The 23,483-nt window shown below is 39.8% G+C and overlaps 2 protein-coding genes across 4 annotated transcripts in view; one reads left to right on the top strand and one right to left on the bottom strand.

The window, feature by feature from the left end:
- Window positions 1-1,197: 1,197 nt before the first annotated feature.
- On the bottom strand, window positions 1,198-23,193 carry LOC142074918 (thioredoxin-like protein 1). 3 transcript variants are annotated; one of them, XM_075135919.1, is made up of 9 exons: window positions 22,966-23,193; window positions 22,524-22,609; window positions 18,138-18,234; window positions 16,844-17,017; window positions 13,206-13,328; window positions 12,759-12,828; window positions 11,961-12,133; window positions 9,017-9,121; window positions 1,913-2,108 (listed from the first exon to the last, which is right to left on the bottom strand). In XM_075135919.1, the coding sequence occupies exons 2-9, from the start codon at window positions 22,532-22,534 to the stop codon at window positions 2,046-2,048; spliced, it is 816 nt and encodes a 271-aa protein (XP_074992020.1). In that variant the 5' UTR covers window positions 22,535-22,609; window positions 22,966-23,193; the 3' UTR covers window positions 1,913-2,045. The 3 variants fall into 3 exon arrangements, with proteins under 3 accessions (XP_074992019.1, XP_074992020.1, XP_074992018.1); XM_075135918.1 differs by lacking the exons at window positions 1,913-2,108; window positions 22,524-22,609; window positions 22,966-23,193 and adding exons at window positions 1,198-1,372; window positions 20,515-20,731; XM_075135917.1 differs by lacking the exons at window positions 22,524-22,609; window positions 22,966-23,193 and adding an exon at window positions 20,515-20,704 and having other exon boundaries at window positions 1,914-2,108.
- Window positions 20,940-23,483, top strand: part of LOC142074917 (WD repeat-containing protein 7-like) — a 152,806-nt gene continuing 150,262 nt past the window's right edge. Inside the window, exon 1 of the transcript XR_012670754.1 lies at window positions 20,940-21,569. The gene's annotated coding sequence lies outside the window, so the exon portion shown is untranslated. The remainder of the gene's footprint in view (window positions 21,570-23,483) is intronic.

The following is a 23,483-nucleotide window of genomic DNA, read 5'->3' as shown; positions in this document are numbered from 1 at the left end:
TGTGTTACATGCCTTACACCGCCCACTGAAGCAAAACATTGAGGAACTATGAAAGAAACCAAATCATCATCACATGCCATTGACTGTAATACGGGAAGATGGGTATCCTGGAGTATGCAGTGGTACAGTGAAAACAACAAAGTGCCTCTCAGAATGTTTTTCTAGACAATCCCCAGTTTTCTGTTTGGAGAAAATATCTATGCTAACAGAAAGTTAACGTGGTATTAACATACAAATCTGCCAAGCCAGAAGAGAACCACCCTACTGTGTTCAAGGAAGGAATGCCAATTAGGACAGGATTTAAGCCTTAGTGGGATTTATGGTAATTAGAAATGTAACAAATTTAACTTTACAAAGAAATTAATTATGCCAATTAAAACACTTAGCAAGTTTTACTGGAAATTTATACACTATTATATGTATATGGTGCTGATCAATGCCCGATTTATTAAAATTACTTAGGGCACATTTCCAAGAAAATTTATCAAAGTAGTATAGGAATTCCAATTAAGATGTAAAATTAGTATTTGCAATAAACATTTCGTTATCAAGATCCAGAGAGAGGAAAAATACCCAATAAAAGAAATAAGGAATTTAGGTTCAGGTGGGGTGCACAAACATATAAATCGCCATAACTGCACAGCTTGCCAGAGCCTGCCTGGGAAACAAGGTCAGTATTTTCTAATATTATTAGAAAAACAAACACTTTCAAAAGACAAGAATTCTCAGTGCCGAACAGCTTGCATCAGTATGCCATTTGTGACAGATCTGCAAGTTAATGGAATGGTAACTTAAAATATGCTTCCTCCTCCTATGCTTTTTGAGATGGAGAGGGAAATGGAAATTTCCACAACAGGTGAAGTTATTCCTATCTGAGAAGTATCTGTATTTTGTGGGAACAATGATCCTAAGTTCACTTAGTCTTGTAACAAAGTAGCTCGGATTTTATTTTTAGTTGGCCTCCAAAGGCCATCTATGTTTTACTTATATTTGACATTGTAAACACTCTGAACAAATGCAAGCTACATTATGTCTTCTGTTTCTAAAGATAAGCCAGTCAAGTTTTGAAGTTTAAATGGAACAAAGGAAGAGCCACAGTTACTAGAATAACAAAATTAAACTTGGCAAAAGTAATGAATTTTATTTACAAATACATGTACGAGGATTACAACAGAAACACACTAGGGAAACTCCATCTCAACAAAAGCAATGATTTATTGGTAATGGCATTAAATGAAACAGATTGACAGTCTCTGGTTATGGTCAAGCAATTATCCAGGAGTTGTAGATAAAAGTGAAGATCTCTTTGATTGCGATAAGGCCTTCCAGTGTTTTTTGCGTCCTAGTGGCTCTCTCCTTTTTTGCCAACTACCTGATAAGAGAACACACAGAGAAATGATGTTTAACAAAAAAAGTCCTGCCAAGTATTTTTTAAGGTAAGTCTCAAAATAGACAAGTGCAACTGAATTTTCAATTAAGTTAATGCATTTAAGCATGCATTATTGTAGCACTTGCAGAAGCTGTGAATCCCTCTAAAGGGGTAAGAGGGATGCAAGACACAAGAAACCTTATCTTTAGTACTCATACAGACAGCAAACCATAAGTCTCATTTTGAGAAGAGTTAGAAGATAGTAACTGCAACAGAACAGACCACACTTAAAAATATATGTGTTATATACCAAGCATTCAACCTTAATACACTACATAAAATATTATAGAACCACTGGGTGCTCAAATAGAAGTTTGTTCATTTCCCTTGGCACCCTTGCCACGTACCTCACTGAGAACATTTACCTTATAATGCAGCTCAAACCTATAAAGAAATCTGGAGGTCACCTGATTTTCAGTTATTCCTTGTCAAAACATTATTCCTTACCAAGTCTCCTTCAATCTCCAATTCTGCAAACTCCACCTGGAATCAGAGTCAGCTTAGTGCTTCCCTTTTCTGAAAAGACCACCACTGCCACCAGACTTTGGTGAGTCGATTTGTCAGCCAACAGCAAGTGCAACTCCAGCACTCTATATACTGCTATGCAGGTTTAAAGTTAGCGTAGTTCACTGCAGAAGGGTATCCAGTCCCCTTCGTTAAGGTAACTGAACACAAAATCCTGAGAGCAGAAAACGATGCCATTTTAGTCACTTTTCTGAAAAGATTCGGACATAATTCTAGTGTTCTTGCAGACTCTTGGAAAAAATATCCATTTATAAGCCAAACCAAAATAAAAAGAAACTAAGTCTGAAAGTTTAAGACTTCAAACTGCAGGAGAGATCTTGGGCAAGGAACGGATTCCCAATTCATTTCCATCTAACTAGAGAGTAGCACTTAGGCTCTGACAAGATGTAGTCAGAATTCACATGACCGCAGATTTGAAGATTACACTAATGAAGCATAGAATTTCCCATTACTACTCATAATAATGCTGAAAACGAAAGAGTAAAACCCTTCTTGTATTCTAACCAATTGACTGCTATAGCAAATGTCTTAAGTATTGATTACCTCTGCAGTTAAGTGACAATATACCACATGCGATTCATACAGTCAATAGTGAAATATAGAACTAAAGGGAAAACAAAACAAACAAAAAAAACCCCAAAACACCCACAACCCTGAACTAGGGAAGTCTCACAGACCCGCTGGAAGTATTCTTCCTGATCCTTCCCCTTTTTTCATTTCTTGCCAAACTTCAAGAGGGAGAATTTTTCACTATCCAGCTGCTCTTGGTCAGATAAGTTATTACCATCACAAAGTAATTGAGATCTACTGATGAAAAGTACTTTTAAAGACCATTTCCACCTCCAAGGAACCCTTGACCAGGAGCATTTACCAAGCTGTAAATTCAACCTAATGCTTAAGGTCAGGAAAATTCCAATGTGACAACATGAGAAAATAAGAAAAAAAAAAATCAGAAGCCCAATCACTTACATTAAGATCCAATTAATCAAGTTAAAAAAAAAAATAGTTAAACTTGCCAAGAAGCAATATTTACTCTTTGTGTGTTTCCAAAGCATCAAACTGTGTTCACACACAGATTAAGCAAAAAAAAAAACCACAACACAGGAAAAAAAAAACAAGAAGAAAAAAGAAAAAACAAAAAAACACAGTTAAAAGATTAAAGATTAGGTGTTAGCAAGTGCAGAACATCAAGGAAAAATATTGCTATACCAGTCTGAGGCAGAAATTGACAACTCGCCCATGTGTATTATCTGTGAAAATCAATCACACTGATATGGATATTTTGTTATCACAGGTCAAAGAAACCCATTTTCTGACCATCCCACTCCACCTTCACAAAAGGAAATGAGCTGTTTAAACCTAAACCAAACAACTGTCATTATTCTTTTCTCAGAAGTAGATCCATTTTCCTTCCTTTTACAGAAACAACTGCCATCTAGTGCATTCTAAGGTGGTGGTTACAGCCTGTAATTCCCACACAAAAGATGACGGTTTTGGAGCAGGCTTTTCTTCAATCATTTGGCTTTTTCCCAAGCATCAGTTCAGAGCCTGACAGTAACAAAAACACAACCAACTCTATGGTTCATTACCAAGAGTAGGACTGGAAACACTTTATTATTGAATCTTCTGGAGCAGAGTTGGTTTTGTTTGTTTGTTTTAAATATATATAAAGAGGTCAAGCAAGTAAAATCGGTAGGATGCTGTTGGAGAACCCTAATGAGGCCACATATGTACAGACACTCACCAACTCCTCACTGTGTCTTCCCTGAGCAGCTGCCCAGCACCACTAGAGGGACAACGAAGAGTAGTGCTTTGCAGCCCATTCTGGCTTGCCTACTACTTACTGAAGGGTCACAACAAAGAAGAACACTAAGCTCCACTAAGATATTAAAAAAAGTCAAGTCTTGTCAGAGCACTTCACAAGCTGCATCTCAACAGCTTTACAAAATTCAATACAGGCTGAAAAATTAGTTACAAAAAATAATTTGTAAAAGTACTGTATGGTATGCCTTTAAAATGTCAAGTTCAGGATAACAGTGGGACAGAAATTTGGTAAGACTGAAAGGTAAAGAGAAGTATTTAAGGTAAGATTTGGAGCGGGGAGTGGAGGGGAAAGATAAGTTGATGAGTCAGAAGGTAGAGAAGGCTTTTCCTGATGGTAGAAGGTGCAGAGAAGGTGACTTTTGCATCAGTGCTGAGATTGTGGGAAGGGTGAAAGAAGTGCTAGGTGAGCAGAGGGAGCAAGGAAGGGAGTAGTGCAAGACCACTTCAATCTTATTATTACTTTTTAATTTCTTCTGCCTTTTTAGTTCTTTAGAAATGAGAAGTGGGAAGTTAAGCTGAAAAACAAACAAACAAAGTGTTACAAGAAAAAAAAGCAGCAGCATGTAGTGCAAATAAGCAGTTCTGAGTAGAAAGAAAGCCTTCATTCAAGAGGGGACAAAAAAGAAAAGTCCCACAACCCGTTGATATTCATCCCTGCCCCAACCTCAAAACTGAGCAGCAGTACGTTTTATTCATTAATACCAGAAATAAACAAGAACCATATTGGACATCAACGGTTGCACGCTCTTCCAAAAACAAAAGCGTATTTTCGAGTTCACCACAAGATTCACAGGAACCTGCCTAATACTGAGCTATCAAACAAGACTAAAAAACCCACAGAACTGGCACCTTTAGTCTACACTTTTAGCTGTCTGCCCAACAAAGTAGTTCAACTGAGCATCTTTGAGCATCAGAAGCAAGTCTCAAGTGCAATCTACTACAATGCAAATGCAGTCTACTAAAGGTATAAGTGATCATGCAAACGACTCAAGTCCAGACCCTGTGTGGCCAAGAAACAGCAGCATAAACACTTCTAGTGTTAAGGATATTTTTTAAAACAAACATGCCTTTAAATCAAGCTTTTCCAAAAGCATTTCAGAATATATTAAATACATATAGAAGGGGAATATTAATCCTAGTCCTCTGTGGTTGAGGACCTCTTCATTTAAACAGGGCAAAGAATAGGTCTCTCCCCACTACTCTGTGCTTAACTCACTACTTTCTAAGCAGGAATTTTTTCCTTGGTGTCCCACTTTTCCATCACTCCGAAGACTTCCCTCCTCCCCAGACGATAAAAATCAGCTTGTGCAAGGAGCAGGATACACACAACATATTAAAAGAAGTTTGAAAGCAGCTTTTGTAACTTTACTCACTCAATCCAGCAATACCAACTACATGCAAGAAAATGAAAGAAATTTTTTTACAGCGAGACCAATCAATCACTGGAACAACCTCTGCAGGGATGTGGCCAAGTCCCCATCGCTGGAGGTTTTCAAGATGTGATTGGAAAGGGTGCTAGATAATCTCATCTAGGCTCCCTTTCCCATGCAAGGTTGGATCGGGTGATCTTTTGAGGTCCCTTCCAACCTGGGCTCTTCTGTGATTCTATGTATGTCCAAACTAACCTGCAGCCAAAATCACTAATGAAGGACTGACTTAACTTCACCTGTGTAGTACTTCTGTTATTTTTCAGAGTAGATGAATTTCAGCTTTCTAATTGATAGTGTAAGTACTGGAAAGAAGGCCTCGTTTATATTAAACACATGAACTGACTCCCTGATCAAGAGGTGACTCTTCTTACAGCCCTGTTGGTGTTAGCAGAGCACCGCAGGAGCAAACATGAGTCTTCGTCAACTGTCTGAACAACATGGGAGCTGCAGTTATGCACCTTAACAATCAACTGCTGAGCGGTAAGCTGCTGTAACTAAAAGCATGAGTTCAGATCCCACTCCAATTGGGAAGCAAAATACATTAGCCTGATCCTTGGCAGGTGGTCTCGTTTTGTTTGGGGTTTTTGTTTTTGGTTTTTTTGGGGGTTTTTTTGTTTGTTTTGTTTGTTTGTTTTTATTATTGTTGGGTTTTTTTGTACTTTGAAACTGAACATCCATACAATCAGCAGCAATGTGATCCATCATAAAAACACGACTGGAATCACATTTCATGTCCATTCCTTAATTCTTCAAGTAAGATATTTAACAGATTCTTACAGACACTTCTCAAACTCAGGGGAAAAAAGCATTCCCCCATCTTGTTAATCATATTGCAATACTATTTCTATCATAATTAGAAGAGAAACATGAGCAGTAGAGACAGACTGAGATGAGGGAGTGAGACAGATGAAAGTAGTGTGGGTAACTACTCAAGGAGATGAAAAGAAAAATAAGGTTTTCCAGTTAATCTATGAACCTAAATATAATTCATGCCCAACACTGTATTAAGGTTTCATAACTGACAGGATCACTGGAGGAGAGGAAACAAAAGTTAAAATTCCTAAGAGCACAACAACTCTGTGTACTGGTTTTGGCTGGGACAGAGTTAATATTCTTCATAGTAGCTGGTATGGGGCTGTGTTTTGGATTTGTGCTGGAAACAGTGCTGATAACAGGGATGTTTTAGTTACTGCTGAGCAGTGCTTACACACAGCCAAGGCCTTTTCTGCTCCTCACCCCACCAGCGAGCAGGCTGGGGGTGCACAAGGAGTTGGGAGGGGACAGGGCTGGGACAGCTGACCCCAACTGACCCAAGGGATATCCCATACCATAGGACGTCATGCTCAGCATATAAAGCTGAGGGGAGAAGGAGGAAGGAGGGGACATCTGGAGTGACAGCATTTGTCTTCCCAAGTCACCGTTACGCGTGATGGAGCCCTGTTTTCCGGGAGATGGCTTAACACCCACCTGCCAACGGGAAGGAGTGAATGGATTCCTTGTTTGCTTTGCTTGCGTGCATGGCTTTTGCTTTACCTATTAAACTGTCTTTATCTCAACCCACGAGTTTTCTCACTTTTACTCTTCAGATTCTCTCCCCCATCCCACAGGGGTGGGTGGGGAGTGAGCGAGCGGCTGGGTGAAGCTTAGCTGCCGGCTGGGGTTAAACCATGACACTGTGCCAGACTACACATCCCATTTGTTATGATGAAATATTTTAACAGCCTAGTATTAAAACTACGTGTTCAGGAAACAAAATAGGAATATTACATATAGTGTCGATGAGTATCTAAATTGAGAGAGGATTAGCCACTCACAACCCAGTAACACCTGCTCCTCTATTTAAGGCTGTTCTGACCAGTTCCTTAACATCCTGATGTTAGCAGCACAACGCTAACACCATGGGACTGTTTGGTGTATACATAATCTTGTAGGTTTGCACCCCCTCCCCTTCCATTTAAATGGATGTCACAAGACACAAAGGCACACTCCTTGATGGTGCCAAGACATTCACCTGCAAACTTCAAGGAAACCAGAACTGTTAACTGGCACAGTATTTACCAGGCCATATAGCAGATTCCAAGCATCCACACTGCATCTAGAACTGAGAGAGATCTGTAAACCCCCTCTCACTGCAGTAGAGGGCTGAGATGCCTGGAGACTCATGCTATTTTTAATGCCTTTATAGGGTTGTGTGAGGGCAAGTGCAAATTAAAAAACCCACTCCTCACACAAACACTGACTGGAGGTCAGATTGTTAGAGCAGTCAGTTTCAGGCTAAGGTAGTACTTCAGTACTGTGACCACAAAACTAATATTTTGTCCATGCAACTTAAAATATTGTAGGAAGCAGACTTTGTGCAGGCTCAACGCTAGTCTCAAACCCATGTAATGTTCTACAAAAGAAAAAAAAAACAACCTCAATTGCTTTACCAAGTGCACCCCAATCAAGATTATCAATTAAAAAAAAAAATCACTACTTTAATGATCAGAAGGTCAGATTTAAAGAGTGTGCTTGTTGAAAATAAACTTTCAGTACTTTTGAAAGCAAAACTAGTTTACAGAGTTTACAGAGAACCGAAAGTGAGACAGAGATCAAATACTGAATCAGAGTCCCACTCCCCTCACAACAATACCAGAAAGCACTGCAAATTAATGATGTTAAGATAGTAATTGCACAACTCATTGCAGGGGATGCCCTAATACCATAAGTACTGACAAAAAAGCCGTATAAAAAAATGAAAGCAGACTGTAAATCAATTAGCATATTTCTAGTTCTGGGAGAATTAGAAGTGCTTTAGAAGTGCTATATTAGGAAGGTTTAAAATTGATATGCAGTTAATTTTAGTACATTAGAACAACTTTTTCAATGACTTCAAGTTTCATTGAAAGGCAGCAAAACCTGTTAAACTTCTATTTATTAACTTAACCATTACCTGCGAAGATATTAAGCTTTACATGTAGAAGTTAAGATCAAATTTTGACGTTAAAAATTCCAAGTATGTGACATGTTGGTGTTAGTGTTTTTAACCTTCTGAAGTTACAGGTTTTTTGTATAGTAAATTCTGTGGTGCTTTCAATGTTATTGGTCACCTACACAGTAGTTTGTAGGCAGGTGTTACAGCAGTATTTGCCCTTTTACAAAGGCTACTAAGTTGTAAAGTAGTTTATTTTAAAAAGACTTACTACATTTTGAAGAAGTTGTAAGTAGCTTTAAAGTTTCAATCCTTTCAAACCCGTTTCACATTCTCAACAAAATCAAGAATTGAGAGTGCCTTATTGTTCAGCACTAGTATGTCTGAAGTCATACTGTAACAAGTTGTTTGCTTCTTCATTTCCTCTTTAAAAAGTAGGTATGTTTAATATAACAGACACCTTGTGACCACATATTTTTCAGATCTCAAGCTTAATGTTGCCCAGTGAATAAAATCCTTCAAAGTAGAAGTCAATCACAAGGAGTCTAATGTGTACATGCAATTGCTTCTCTACTTCCTGAATACCATCAGAAAGAAATTTCAAAATCTAGACATAAATCTCACAGCTGTTAAAAAACCATTGTCTATAGTGTATATAACTTGACAGTCCCTCAAGTTTTCATATATACCTTCTTATCAGTTATTTTTACAAAGTTGATGGACAGAAACTTGTAATCAAGACCAAAGATCTGTAAGATAAAGCTACACATTTTCTTTTGGATGTCAAAACTACCTTAAGTTGTGGAACTGTAGTAATAACCAAGTATATTTGTTCCGTCAACCCATTTTTGAGCAGTTTTAAAACATTCAGAAGTGCTTCTAAGAAAGAGGACTCACTCGCTTGAAGTCATTCATATTTGTTGCTTGGACTGGAGTTCCAATAAACGTGAAGTATGTAATTCTTGTTGTCTCTTCATCACCATGATTGGATTGGACAAACAACTAAAGAAAAAATCCCAAACACAAGAGTTAAGGTAAACTGTCCATCCCTGAATTAATACATAAAAATGTTAGGTGCCCAATTTTTCAACTAACCAAATTAACACTTTTTCCAATTATAAAGACCTCTGTAACCTTTAGAGAATCTACTGTCCTCTTATTTTAAATAATGATTATATAGAATGCTATTATTTTTCTGGTAGTTGTTAGAAAACCCACACAGCTTGGATTTTCCCAGCTTCCACTTTCGACCCGAGACCACATCCAGCAAGCAAAAACAGGATCTAAGAAGTCACAATTCACTATTCAGTGGAATCTGACTTGAAATGAAGTTAAATATCAATTTAACTATGCTTGCTGAAGTCCCTAAGACTATTCATGTGTGATTTACTACCACAGCTTGCATAGTTATGTGTTTTACAGCCTGAATACTAGATCTATGAAGTTATTTTAGGGTTTCAAACAAATATCAAGCTTCTTTTGAAATACGAACTACGGAATTATTGCTGGAACCACTTCACTTTTTAAAGTGGACAAATGAAAGCATTTTTTGCATGTAGTAGTATTAGTAAGGAACTTGGAGTTAGAAGAGGAATGAGGTGTCTGTGGATCTTTTCACACTTTATTGTGAGCATGGAGAAAGGAGGAATGAGAAGGAAAGCGAGTAGTGGCATCAGCAACAGAGGTAAAAAAGGAGAGGGAAGACAACACGCGGACAAGGGACAGTGTGCGTCACGCCCTTTCCACAAGCCATAGCCAGTATCTATGAAGATGCCCTTTCTGCCTCAGAAACTGCCTGTGCCACAGACCACCAAATGCTGGAGGGTACGCACCACTACATGCTTGCCCTATACTTAGAAACTTTTTTGTGACAACACCAGATGCTTGCAAGTGCGTGATAAGCAAGATAGACTGCTGATCTAGACCAGTACAGACATTCACCCCTCCAAGCAGCTTCACTGTAATTGGAAGACCGTGTATTTTCCTATATGAACAAGATGTATGGAAGGTTAGGGTTGAAATGCTGAAGAAAGTACTCTTCAGACAGAAAAGCATGTCAAGGACCAACTTTTGTCAGAGGTGAACTGCAATATGTTCAGAGATTCTGTCTCAGGAATGATATGAAAAATTCAACAAGTACAGAGAAAACAAATGCCACTGAAGTAGCAGTAATGAAGAGAAGCACACAACAAATGGGGAAAACCAGCATTAGATATGATGAATTATATGGATGAGAAACTACAGGATATAGAATTAATAATAAAAAAAACCAGATAAGTTAATTAACAAACCTAGCAGTGATATCTGTAAGTGAAGTATGAACTTGCTAATACTGACATGGAGGTGTTCAGTAAGTATTTCTGACTACACATGGCAGAAAAGCAGGACAATTTGTGTACGACAACTATGCCTCCTCGAGTTCATTAGGAACCAAATGAAAGATTTTTATCCACAGGACTATGTAAGCAAGCAGAACTTCATCACCTGCACTGAAAAGCCATGTGGTGGACAAGATGACTGGCCATCTCATTTTTAGAAGGTCTTAAATACAGAATCCAGGTTTAGCTCGGAAACTAGAGGAGTGCTACTGCAGTGCCCACACACAAAGAGTGCAAACAAGCAGAACATCTATTTAATCACCTTATCACTTGTCTGGTGTTTGCACATCATCCTGTCTAAAGCTGACACGGGATTTTATTAAAGAACAAATACATAACTTGTAAGTACAGCTTTGTACAATATAAGCCTATGTGACCAATCTCCATTTTATTTGGGGAACAAAGTTGGTCTCAAAGGTAACTCCACAGACACAACAGACATGAAAAGGAGTTATTTAGGTTCACCTCCCATTACATTTAAAATAATTACTAGTAAAACATCGCTAAACGTGAAAGTAGCCAACTGATCTAGAATGCAGTCCAACAATAGTAATTTAGAAATTTACCAGAAACCTTTTTACAGAAGAAAAAGTGTGATGAAAAGATCGACAGTGGATCAATGTTTTGGAGTTACCTGTAACTCATCATAAGCTGGTGATTTCTGTGGCCAGCCCACTAAAATATAGTTTAATTCAATCAACTGTAAGTACATACATTTGCAAATGCATAATTCAGGCCATGAAAAGTATTTCCATAGAAAAGAATTCAGGGGTCATACTGGAAAAATAATTCAACGCAATACTGCAGGAAACAAGGCTAGCGCAGTACCAGGACGATGCCAAGCATAAAACAATTCCAGCATCAATTTAGTCATCGCTCACATTGTGCTAGAACCTGTATTTTTAAAATCAAAGAGGAGAAACCGCACCTGCATTTAAGAGTCAAAAACCCTATGTGAAATCTGTGGAAAGTCTCTTACAGCAAGAGAATTAGAGAGCTCATTAAAAGACAAAGATGCTTTGATTACAGCATTTAAGAACCCTCACAGAGAGGGGGTACTGAGCTTAAAGACATTGCAAGTACTTCACTTGATATTCAGAAATCTGTCATTTCTGCAATCAGATTACTAAGAAACTGGATTCTTTGTCTCCTCAACTCTTCAAATGAAGACAAGATGCCTTTCAAGAACGTAGTTAGTGAAGACAAGTTGTGTTAAACAGCACACTAGCTCATGAAGGAGTGAAAGCGAACCTTATGTCTCATACTAGGTCAAAAGAGACATTGCATGCACACGGCCTTGTCTCACCTTAAACTCCTGAAATACTTTTAGCATAAACATACAGTACACAATCAGCAGAGAGAAACTAAGAACATTTGCAATGAAATCAACAAACATGCACAGTGCTTTAAAAGTCTATGAAGTTTTCAGCCTGCACAGACCTCAGAACAGAAACTTTACTTACAGTTACACTGTTAACATTCTGAAATTTTACATAGCGAAGCTGGACAATACCATCTTCTTTAATATCATCTGGTGTCAGCTCCAGGGCTTGAGTTGGTTCACTTCTTTCTGCTTCTTCAAAATCCATAGATCGAGGAAGGTTGATAAAGATTTTTATGTACTTTGGACCTTGTCCTGTGTTAAAATATAGGGGTGGTATTCCATTGTTTAAATACATTTTCAAAATGCTGCTTGAGAAGCCCTCGCTTATCACAGTCTCTAGACACCGCTCAAGGAAGGCATGAGCTTCTACAGCTCTAGTATCTTATCTGCCAATCCTACATCACCACCCTGGATATTGAAGGACATCCAAAGTTGCACTACTCATCTACATGTCAGAGAGAATTCCACAAAAAAGTTTCCAATAAAAAGTCTAAAAACAATAGTTTTGCTGTGTCATATAACACCTGAACATTTTATGTAATTTCATAACGTAAACTGAGTTACCATAAAAACTAAGCTATACCTTTCAGTAGCTCTCACATTAATTCTTGAATTAAATGTAAGTTTCTCTTTGCAGCATATCAAACTATAGTAAATACTTATATTTGCGTCATACCAAATACTCATGCACAAGATCAGCGAAAAATGAATGAGAGAATTTGTTATGTAATTCATCTACAACAAATTCACTGAAGCTGCTGTGGGATTCTCAAAAGGTAAAAAGTTCCAGGGACAACAGTGTCATTTTTAGAAAATTCAGCTAAACATGGGCAAAGCTTTGGTTTCAAAGATATGATTAAACTCACATTTCACTCACCATTATCTGGCCCCTGAAGTTTCATAGAATAAAGCTTGACAGGTTGACTAAAAGCTACAGTAATAAGCAGCTGTGGAGAAAAAAGTTGCTGTTAAACACTGTTTTCTTCATTCTTAAAAACAAACATAGCACAATAATTAACTAGAAATAAGTCTGAGCTTTGAAGTAAACTTAAGTACTTACCTTCACTATATTCCACACAGGCACTAGTCTGTCACTTTAAAATATCAGCAAATGCTACTCCGCTTGGAATTTTTTCCATACATAAAGGGATGTGAAACTGGAAATGCTACAGCGATCTTTGTACACCAATTTTACTTACATCCTACTACCATCTCCCGCTCTTACTTACACTACCATAACAATATAAAGTAGACAAGTTCTTAAAAAAATGCTTGCGGACCAGACCATCATTGAAAATATCTCACTTAAAAATATCTGCTGTACCTGCTCGTCACAGTCTGATTCCAAGTAGGTAGAGTCTTTACGTAAACAATTATCAAATCCGTGCTCATCACTCTCATTAAGACATTCACAGCCGGCTTTATTGATAAATGGCATTAAATCCATCTGAAAGTAAAAACAAGAGCGTTGCTGAGTGCATGATAAGTGCACCATGAACTCATCTGGGATTAGTAAACATTGGAATGAATGAAATTCTTCATTCAACAGATTAAAATGACACACAGAAAACCTCAGGGGTTTATATCAAAAGAGATTACAAACAAAAACTATGAACACTGTAGTACTCGGATGTATCCTGTTCATAACTGAACAACATTTTTTCCCTTCCATTCAAAATCCTGCACCCCTGGAACACATGCTTGCCATTCTGTGAATAAGAAATTGGGCACAGGGGGAATTTTCAAATACACTTTTGATAAACAAGACTGCAGCATCGTAAGTCACACCACAACACAGACAAACTGGTAATTACACTAAAGCTATGATCAACTTAATAGAAAAAAAAAAAAAACAGAAGTGAGCCTCCCCAAAAATATGCTATATATTGCAAAACAAATTAAAAGACAACCATGATAGTTCTTACCTTTATATACAAAGCTAGTCTTATTTACTTCTTTTTCAGCACTGTATACAAATTAAATTTATGAAACCTTTTCCTTCTCTTTTCTCCATATACTTCGGTAAAAACACAGAACAACAGAAAACAGAAGCTACACTATTCACCATGAACCAGTTTGTTTTATTGCTCAGCTCTTTTGTAAAGGGTCCAACTAGAAGTTTTAACATACGTGCATTCTCAGATTAAAGCAGACTGCTATCCATGCTCCAAGCCATCTAAAACATGGTATTATTGCAGAGGCAGAATAATCTGTATCAATTTCCAGATAACCAGAATTTTTTGCCTGCAACTAAAGTAAACCAAGTCCAATTGAAGCAAAATAAACCAGGCTAAAAATCAAGTATTTCGTATCTTAAGGCCTGAAGACAGACTATCAACATCTCACACCATAACAGTACAAATTCAAGATCAGCGTACAATCACAGAACACTACAGACATAAGAAACTAAAGGAACTTTTAGGATGACAACCCAAAATACCCTTCTTAAGGGCATATATGAGGTCCCAAAGAATAATACACCACTCTTGAAAAAAAGCACACACTAGCTTGAAAATTACTGCATACAACTCAGGCTATAGCTTCATGGCACAAACGGAATCTGAAAACAGTTTGCTGAGAGAATACAACTCATTTCCTGTATGCCACTTCCCTTAGCTCTTGCAACTACGTTACTTTGAGCAAAAAATACTTATCTCCCACCCAACATCCAAATGAAGGCTTAGCTTGCAACTCGCACGCTCAGTAGATACAAGGTAAGAAAAGAGAAGGAACACAGCTGTGCAGGAGAATAAGCATACTTTCCTGGGGCCAACAGCAGTACAGTTTGCCTGTAGCCAAATAGCATTTCAGCCTACCACTTACAGGTCAAACAGAATTCCTGCTTGGCTCATATAGCCCTGAACATACTCAGGATTTGATTTGTAGGGGTAAGACACCACCTCCTACAAGATTAACTTTTAATAGAAGATGGTGCGTTCATCTCAAAACCAATCTAATTAAGCAGACCTGAACTTGCTACTTGAATGATTTTCAGTGTGTTTAGGGCTCCAAAGCTAACAAGCTGAACCTTTCTCTTTTCATATTGCCATAGTTCCACACAGGATTTCACAATAATTAAAAATGTAAGCATTCACATATAAAAAGAAAAGTGCAACGCATGCCATGGAACAGTTAGCAAGTAGCTGAACTGCTAGAAATTCAAGTGACCTGTGCCCTTGCAGTTTGTTTAAATGAGAAATATTCAGCTGGATTTGCACCCTGCTTACATTTGCCTGATCAGATACGGCTAGCTATGAATTTAAAATACTTAACCTCCAAAAAACCTAGTTTTGCATTCAACATAATTTTGGCTTCCATAGATACTCATCACAGCTAAGTTTAATGTATTAGATTTGCTAACACAAAGTAATGTGCACACTACAGCAACTAGCTAAGCACTGAATTGTGACATACGATTTGGGCGAAATGGAATACACCACATAGCTAACTGTTTACACTTTTGGTAGAACAATAGACAAACTCATTTAAGGAGTAATATCACACCAAGGATTGCTTGGAGAATACCACCTAAGATGACAGCTCTAGGAAAGTGTTTTGTCACATTAGAGTTCTCATTTACATGTGTTTGTTAGTACAGCTGTCAGACAGGCTTATGATTTGCAATGGACAATTGCCTTGAGGTAACAAAAACACACAGAACATGGTGAAAATAATTTCCTGAGACCACCAATATTTCTAAGCAGATTGCTCCCTTATTGGAATTTTGGCCAAAAAGTCAAGTATCCCTACAAAGTTTTCATTCACCTAGAAGACATGGGCAAATCATGCAATGATAAAAAAACCTGTTCATGAATACCAATTTTTAAATTCTTTAAAAAAAAGTTAAAATCAAGTTTTAGTTACGAGATATTTTGATGCAAGGTTTAAAAACCATTCAGTCTGAGAACATATATTTAGAAACGTTCACTTTTCTTTTTTACAAATTACTAAGAAGTTACAAGTTATTTACTTAGTTTACGTTATCTGTGAATGCCTGATGAGTGATTACTGGAGTGACAGGCAGTACCCCTACAGAAGCAAAGTGATATATATATGCATTAAGCATTAAATTGAAAGCAAATTCACAGTCAGCAAGAAGTAATTCTTGTATGCCGCTCAGACCAGGTACAACCTTTTCCAAGTATTCCTGTGGCATTTTTTACTTTATATATTTTTATATCTTTGTCATTCTTTTACAGGCAAGAAGAAATCTAAAGAGAACACTTTGTACTACCATCCACTTTTGCAAGCATTAGCAATTAGGCAAAAGAAAACGTATAATGAGATACCATTTATCTAACAATACCCTCCCAAAGGCATCCTATTTTCAGAGCAAGCTGCTATAGAGGAAGATGGAGCTGAACTGTTATGAAGGTTAATTCCTTCGGCAACGAATCTTCGGCAACGATGAAATAAGGAGGATTAAAGAAAGAGTTGGGAGCAAGAAGAAAAAAGGAAAACCCCAAATGAACCTACCACCGCATGAACAACAGAAGATTTCTTAAGGAACAACTAGAGCAACTTTTCAATGTTTTTGACAACCATGTCTAACGATGTCTTTTCCCATGGACATTTTTACACTTTAAAAAACGTTTTGGGAAGGCAGAGTGGGATGTCTGAGAAGAGGAAAGAAGCAGAATAAGCAGCTGCAGGAAGAAGTTAATCATAAAACATTAAATTCATTATTTTAATGACTAAGGGCTATGCATGGAGATTTTTCTTAAAACATTTTACAATTCTATGACCATACTTACTAAATACATACATGTTAATTTTTTTAATTCTGTCTGAAAAAGGAAACCCAGACAAGTGATCTTCTCAAAGCCATGGGGAACTTGCAGTTTTGCCTAAAGTATTATTATTTGCCTTAGAATATGTTTAGAAAGCAACAGATACTTTTTTTAAACATTCAAGTTACACAAACATTAAAAGAAAAAATATCTTAAGATAAGAGATGCATACATATCCTTTTGGGATATCTGTATCTTCACTGTTTCCAGGATCATTCTCCAGGTGCTGTTTAATTTTTTCTTCTAAACCTACAGCATCTGCTCCTTGATATTGGTCGATTCGCACTTTGTTTCGGAAAAACAGAAATGTCGGTGTTGCTGATATATTATTGGTAGCAGCTGTTCCCTAGAATGCATAAATTAGTTACAAGTGTTACCTAACAGAGTATTACCAATATTAGACAGAAACATTAGCTTGCTTCATCTAGATAAGGATGCACACACTAGATGATTAATCAAGTTACATCACCTCAAACATCACAAACAATACTTGTTATTTTATAAACAGCTTCAACCCAGACAACAATTTTAAGTTAATTTAAATTCTTCAGATCCTCCTAATCCTTTACACATTTGGGCATTCTTTGAACAGACTTCACATTGTCAGTAGATTTGTTGGTACACCATAAAAATTATATTACTCATTTGCTCTCTAACGTGGAGGACTGCTTAATTTAACACTTTTCTTTCACAAGCTTTCTTTACACCTGCATTCCTTCCTCTCTGAAGCCATATTCATGCACACCCAGGAACTGCAGCCTGCTACTGTAGAAGGTGAACTCCATTTGATTTCTACCTGTACTCATACCTCTTATGCACCCATAGTAGTTTTTCCAAAACTTTCCATAACTTAGTCTCATTTGCAAACATTGTTACCACTTTGATGTTTCTCTCTCTCCATTATAATTTGTAGTAATTCAAGACACTCCCTTTCAACATCATTGTTAATTTTTGTTAACAACCATTAAGTCAATCAATAGCTCACCTGCAACACTCTTGTCTGTTAAAAACAGTTGAGTCGTACTTGAGAGGAATCTAGTTCCACTAATCATATCAGTTTATTGTATTTTTCATCTTGCTCAATAATTATGCCAATATTTGTTTGGAAAGGCTTGCTCTTTAATTTTTAATTCATACTGGTGCTATCTTCTACACTTAATGGTATTATCTAAATAGTACAAGCAGCAGGAACTGTTAAACTGTCTGTATATTGCTTAAATGAAGGACCTCACAGTGGTAACTGCAAGAATACTTTTCTAAATAAAAGTGTTGTTTGTTCACATCTTTGTGCATATCCTAATTTTGGAGAATTTCACAATATGGCTATTTGTGATTCACCAAACGTGTCAACAGCCACAGGATACTACTCTTAGTATACTGTCAGAACAGTTTTTCTTCCAAGTTTCCCATTCACTACATTATTTGCTCTTTCTCTTACAACTGAAAATATGTTTTTGAATACCAACCTGGCATTGATGCACATCTACTTCCAAAAAAGTTGCCTGGGGATATTTGTTACTCAGAGCATTGAAAGCTGGGGCTATCCTTAAACAAGGGCCACATCTGTGAAAACAAGATACAGTTTAACTTAATTCAATCTTTTTTTAAAAAAATGTCTGCCCCAAATAGAATTAGCACATTCATGTTCTTACTGATATCCTTGGTACATGTAAAAATAACCTTCCTACCTGGCTGACAGATGGTGAGCAATCCTGGTGATACAATTAAGAATGACATTTAGAAACACATCACGAAGTGTTAATTCCCACTTCCTCAGATAGCTTCAATGTCACATGATTAGCTTCACCTATTAATTAATACTATCTTCCTATTTTCCATCTAATGGGTTTAGCTCCAGCATCTTTTATCACAAGCCAAAGTCCTGCTAACTAAAGTGACATAAGGGAGGGTAAAGAGTTGCCTGCTTTTCCTGAAGCAGCAAAAACCACTTAACAGTAAACTAGTACTAGCACTCCATGTTACCTCTTGTGAAAAAAATAGTATCTACAGCAAAATCTACATATGACTTGAAATATTTAACAGTAATGATGTATCAAACCTCTATCAGGAATCATAAAGTTCTTACTACAATAAATCTCACTTGCTACAACTGTAACCAGTTACTGCCACACTTATTTGACACTGGTAGAACAGACCTGACTTCTGCTGACTTAACTGTATCACCTTGGCTGAAAATATGCATTTGTTAATTATTATACCTTTGCTGGCATATATAAAGCATACAGATGCAACTATTCCTGCAAAGGAATATTCTCACAACTCAGCCTGCTGTGAAAGAAGCAATTAAAAAGCAAAACAGCAAAAAAACCCAGTAGAAACTCCCTCCAACAGCTTATCAACATAGGCCATATCTAAACCAGAGAGCTCTGTCAGTGTGAATCTGCAACACATATAGCTGTAGAACAGCACAGACGAGATCTGCTTCACCTTTCCTATTCTCTCTTGACAGAGAGGGTATGGATCCATAGCACCGTAGTAAGGCAAACTCAGATATTTATACGCTAAGACATCAAGACATTAATCTAACTGGAACCTAACATATTGGGTAGTCTGTAAGCAAAACATTGTCCTGGGCACACGTGTACGCAACATTACTGAGATCACCAACACCTCTACAGTTATGGGTGAAGTTGACTTACCTTAAAAAAAAAAACACAAACCCAACCCCGTAACTAAGAAGCCGCAATCAGACACCAGATGCGTGTATATCAATGCTTTTTTCAGTACTCATTCACACACACAGCTAGTGATTCTTGTGGCCTCTTCTGAGTGTACCATCTTCCACCGGCTCTTTCACATTAGACCTGAAATCTTTTGAGCTCCAAACAGCCATTGGAAGTGGAATGGTTCGACTGTACATTTAAATAAGGGGTGGAAAGATAAAGAGCATAGGCACTAAAAGCTAGGACTTTGACAATAATGAGGTGCACTTCGAAGCCCAGGACCCCCAATACTATTGCTATTCTCCTTAATTCCGCAGATTACTGTGAATAATTGAATTGCTGAGATTTCCTTTGGCTGCCAGTTGAGCCAGATTACACCACACTCGTATTTCAAACCCCCGTTGAGTTGGGGAAAAAGGACATCTGCTTGCCCTGGACAAAAAGGATGAGGATCCAGCTAAGTTTTATTAAGGCAGAAGATGGTTTTAACAGAAACCAAGAACGATGCAGTTCTCTGCCCTCTCTTAACAGTGGCTTCCTGACCTGCAACTGCATTTTAAGCCAGCATAGTGTCTGATCTCCTCAGAGCACCTGAAGAACGACAGGTTCAGAGGGCAGGGGAAGCTGGCTCACTGCAAGAAGATGAATTTAACACCAGAAATAGGAAATACCATTCTGATTCTATGACTATACTTATATACGGCAGACAGGGAGTGCCACTAACGCTAAAGAAACCATTAGTTCGAAGTTCTTACCCGCAGCAGCTGATTAGTGACCAAAATGATACAGCATTTTGCCAGTAACTGCACTTGTCAAGTTTAAAACCTTGCTTCGCTTCCAAATACATAAAAATACCAAAACCCCTCAAGCCGAACCGCACCCAGCGGTTGTCTCGGTCCCGGGGAGCCTCCTCAGCCCCAGACCAGAGCGGGAGCGGCAAGGGCGGCTGACGGGGCGGCGAGGAGACGCCTCCCGGTGGGTCAGGCCCAGCTCCCGCTCTCCGCCGCCTCAGCGGGAACGAGGCCGCGGCGGGGAGCCTGGAGGCAGGGGCGGCGCGGGGAGCGCCCCGGGGCGGCGGCCGCCGCTCCGGGGCGCTCCCCGCGCCGCCCCTACCCACCGTGAAGGGAACCGGGAGCCCCGTAATCCCGCCCTCACTCACCCCCGCATGGTGAACTTCACCACGGCCAGGCGGGAACCGGCAGCGCTGAGCTCGGGCTGGAACTCGGTGTCGTTCGCGATCACTTTCACGCCCACCATCCTCGCCGGGCAGCGGCGGGGCCCGCGCTGAGGGGCGGCGGCGGCAGCAGCGGCGGTGCCGGCCTGTTATCTGCAGCGTCACGGCGGGAAGGGGGCGCCCGGCATGCACTGCTCGGCTCAGGGCGCAGGCGCGCCCGACACGCCGTTCCCAGCCCGGGCCCGCCGGGCGGACATCTTGAGGGCGGGGCGGGCGGTGCCGCCTCTCGCGAGCGCGGCGCCAGGACACCGCCATTTTGGGAGAGGGCAGAGAGCGAAGGGGTGAAGCCGCCGCAAGCCGTCAGCCATTTTAGCTAGGGGCAGGCGCGGCGAAGTGCGGGAGGGGAAGTGCGCCATCTTGGTCTGGCGCAGACAGGGCAGAAGGCAGCTGAGGAGAAGGAGGAGGGCGGCTGCAGCCCAGCCGCAGGCCCTGCCGGCGGGAGCAGGATTGGGCGCCGCGGCTGGGCGCAGCTACTGAGCCTGGCTGGGCTGTCAAGGGGCCAGATGCCTTCCCCTCCTCAGGAAAAGGGAGGAGAACCTGCGCATGGCCTTCCTGTTCCGGGGTCCACACCAATGCTTGGGCCAGAACTGGTTCTGGAAACATAGGAATTAAAAATATGCCGTATTTTAGTCTGAGATTCTTCTGTGAACAACAGTTGAAATAGAGGAAAGTAGATCTTACTGCTCCACTGTGATTTTTGAGGACGAGTGGAGCAGCACTCTGACCAACGCTAGCTGCTGACGCTGTCTCTGAGACTACTAGTACCTTACGTACAAAATCAGCAAAGAAACTCACTGGGTTGTTAGAATAACCCATCCCACCACCGTCTGCTGCTTTTGAAGCTCACTAATGTGTGTTGCTATAACAGCATAGAACCGAGGAACTGCTGCAGCTGGAAGGTTGGCTCGAGCCAGCATCTCCAAGATGGCGACTTGGAGACCTCTTTGGGAAACCTGTCCCAGTCTTTGACCACCCTCAAGGTAAAGAAGGTCCCCCCTGAGCCGCCTTGTTAATATGTACATTGGTGACACAGATAAAACAGTATAATTAATGTTTAAAGTAGCAAATGAAAATGTTTAACATTTTTATTAGCACCTAATTTTACGAAAACTTAATATTCTTTCCGTAACTCAAAAACCATCCTTGAGCCTTTTATAGCAGCTAGTTTAAAACAGTTTCTCTAAACATGAGAGGAAGAAAAAAATACCTAGTCCTGTTGTGATATAATGCCACATGACTTTGACCAACATTGGCTTCGGGAATTTATTATTATAGGACAACTGGAGAATCTCCATTCTCCCAGCTGAAAGTAATTCACATGCTAAATAGGCTGCTGTTACAGACAGGCATCTGTTCTTGGATGACAGGATATCCATACTCGCCAGGAGTCATGTGGCTGTATGTAATTTGCATAGCTCTACATAGCTATATTGATACATCTCAGCATTACTTTTATCATCAAAAATATACCCACATAGTAACAGTGTTTATCCATACTTTTATATTCCACAGTTGAACTGAAATTGCTTACTAATTCAACAGCAATAAAAATTTGGAGTTGCCTTGTCTTTAGGGAACTGGTGGTATGGAACGTATCTGATACCAAGTCCCCATATAGGTAATGTGTTATGTGCCAACATATAGTAAAGCAAGTTGTGAACTATTTTCACTATTTTAATTACTTCTGGCCAAGAGAAAATATTCTCTCTAGCTTCAACTGCAGAAATAATTTTCCCTTTCTGTCCTAAACAGCTGTGATGTATTGATGTACACTGTTAAACAGCTGATGGGAAAAAAGGAAACCACCACTGAACTGCTGTTAGCATCAGCATCTTTGGTAACTGAAACCAATTATTCACACATACCAAAAGCTAACAGTAAAAATGTTGTTTTGGTTGCAAAGAAAATAAAGAAATAAAGTCAATCTACCACACCTTCTTAGCATGGTCTGTTGGCAAGGCTCAGAGAAGAAATCCAGCTTATGTAGGTTACTATCTCCAAGACTTCTGCTTTATTTCACCTAAAAGTTGGAAAACAGATAAGGTAGGAATTCCCTCAAAATGTGGTAATTTAAAAATTGTCCTAGTTTTACAATTGACTATTTTTTGTGATACTACGGGGATGACAGTTCTCTTTTGCAGACAGAAATTGGTTTTTTTTTCAGTTTCCTGATACTGTGTTTTTATAAAGCAAAGTGAGTGTGATAACTGAAAAAATTAGGAAGCATAAATGCTTAGAAGCAGTAAGGGGAAAAAAATAAAGAGGGATTAGTGAAACGTTTGTATTAACCATGTTCCAGGATAAACTAAGTAAAACCAGAAATTAAACCCAGAACCTTCTCTACCCCGTTTTGCAATGTCATTACTGACAGCTTACCAACACGCTTTATACACCCCGCACGTGCTTTTGCATAAATTTCACCTCGAGCGGGCGTCACAGAACAGCGTTTTTCACGCTCAAAACCAGAGGTATCTCCAAGATGCCGCCTTACAGCTTCTACCGTTCGTGCAGCCCTTCAGTGATGGCTAAACACAGGTTACTCCTCACAGCTCTCCCCTGCGGAGCCGCCCTGCGAGCCCTTCCCAGGGGGGCGGGGGACGCGGCGCGGCCGACCTTCCCCCAGCGGGCGTGAAGCGGGCCCCAACGGCCGCGGGCTGGGGCTCGCTCTGCCCGGAGCCGATCGGGCAGCTCCAGCTGACGCGCCCCGCCCGCTGCCCGCTCCGGCCGGTGGTACCCGGCCCTGACCGCGGCACCGCCACCCGGACGCCCCTCGGCTCGCCCCGGCCCCGCCGCCTCCCTCCTGGGAACCCGCGCACCGGTGCTCCCTCGCCCCGGCACTCCCCGCCGCCGCGCCCCCCTCACGCAGCCGCCGCGGCCGAATGGGGCCGCTCCGC

The sequence above is a fragment of the Calonectris borealis genome, chromosome W (genome assembly GCF_964195595.1).
Source record: "Calonectris borealis chromosome W, bCalBor7.hap1.2, whole genome shotgun sequence".
NCBI classification, from domain to species: Eukaryota; Metazoa; Chordata; class Aves; order Procellariiformes; family Procellariidae; genus Calonectris; species Calonectris borealis.
Note: the sequence above shows the minus strand (reverse complement) of the source record. Positions and strands in the feature narration are given on the sequence as shown.

Excerpts from the sequence above, each read along its gene's own strand:
- LOC142074918 (XM_075135917.1), bottom strand. The coding sequence starts at position 20,612 with ATGGTGGGCGTGAAAGTGATCGCGAACGACACCGAGTTCCAGCCCGAG. Across the intron at positions 17,018-18,137 it reads TAGATGTGCATCAATGCCAG|GGAACAGCTGCTACCAATAA; the intron begins GTTGGTATTCAA and ends TATGCATTCTAG. Across the intron at positions 13,329-16,843 it reads CAGATATCCCAAAAGGATAT|ATGGATTTAATGCCATTTAT; the intron begins GTATGCATCTCT and ends TTTTACTTTCAG.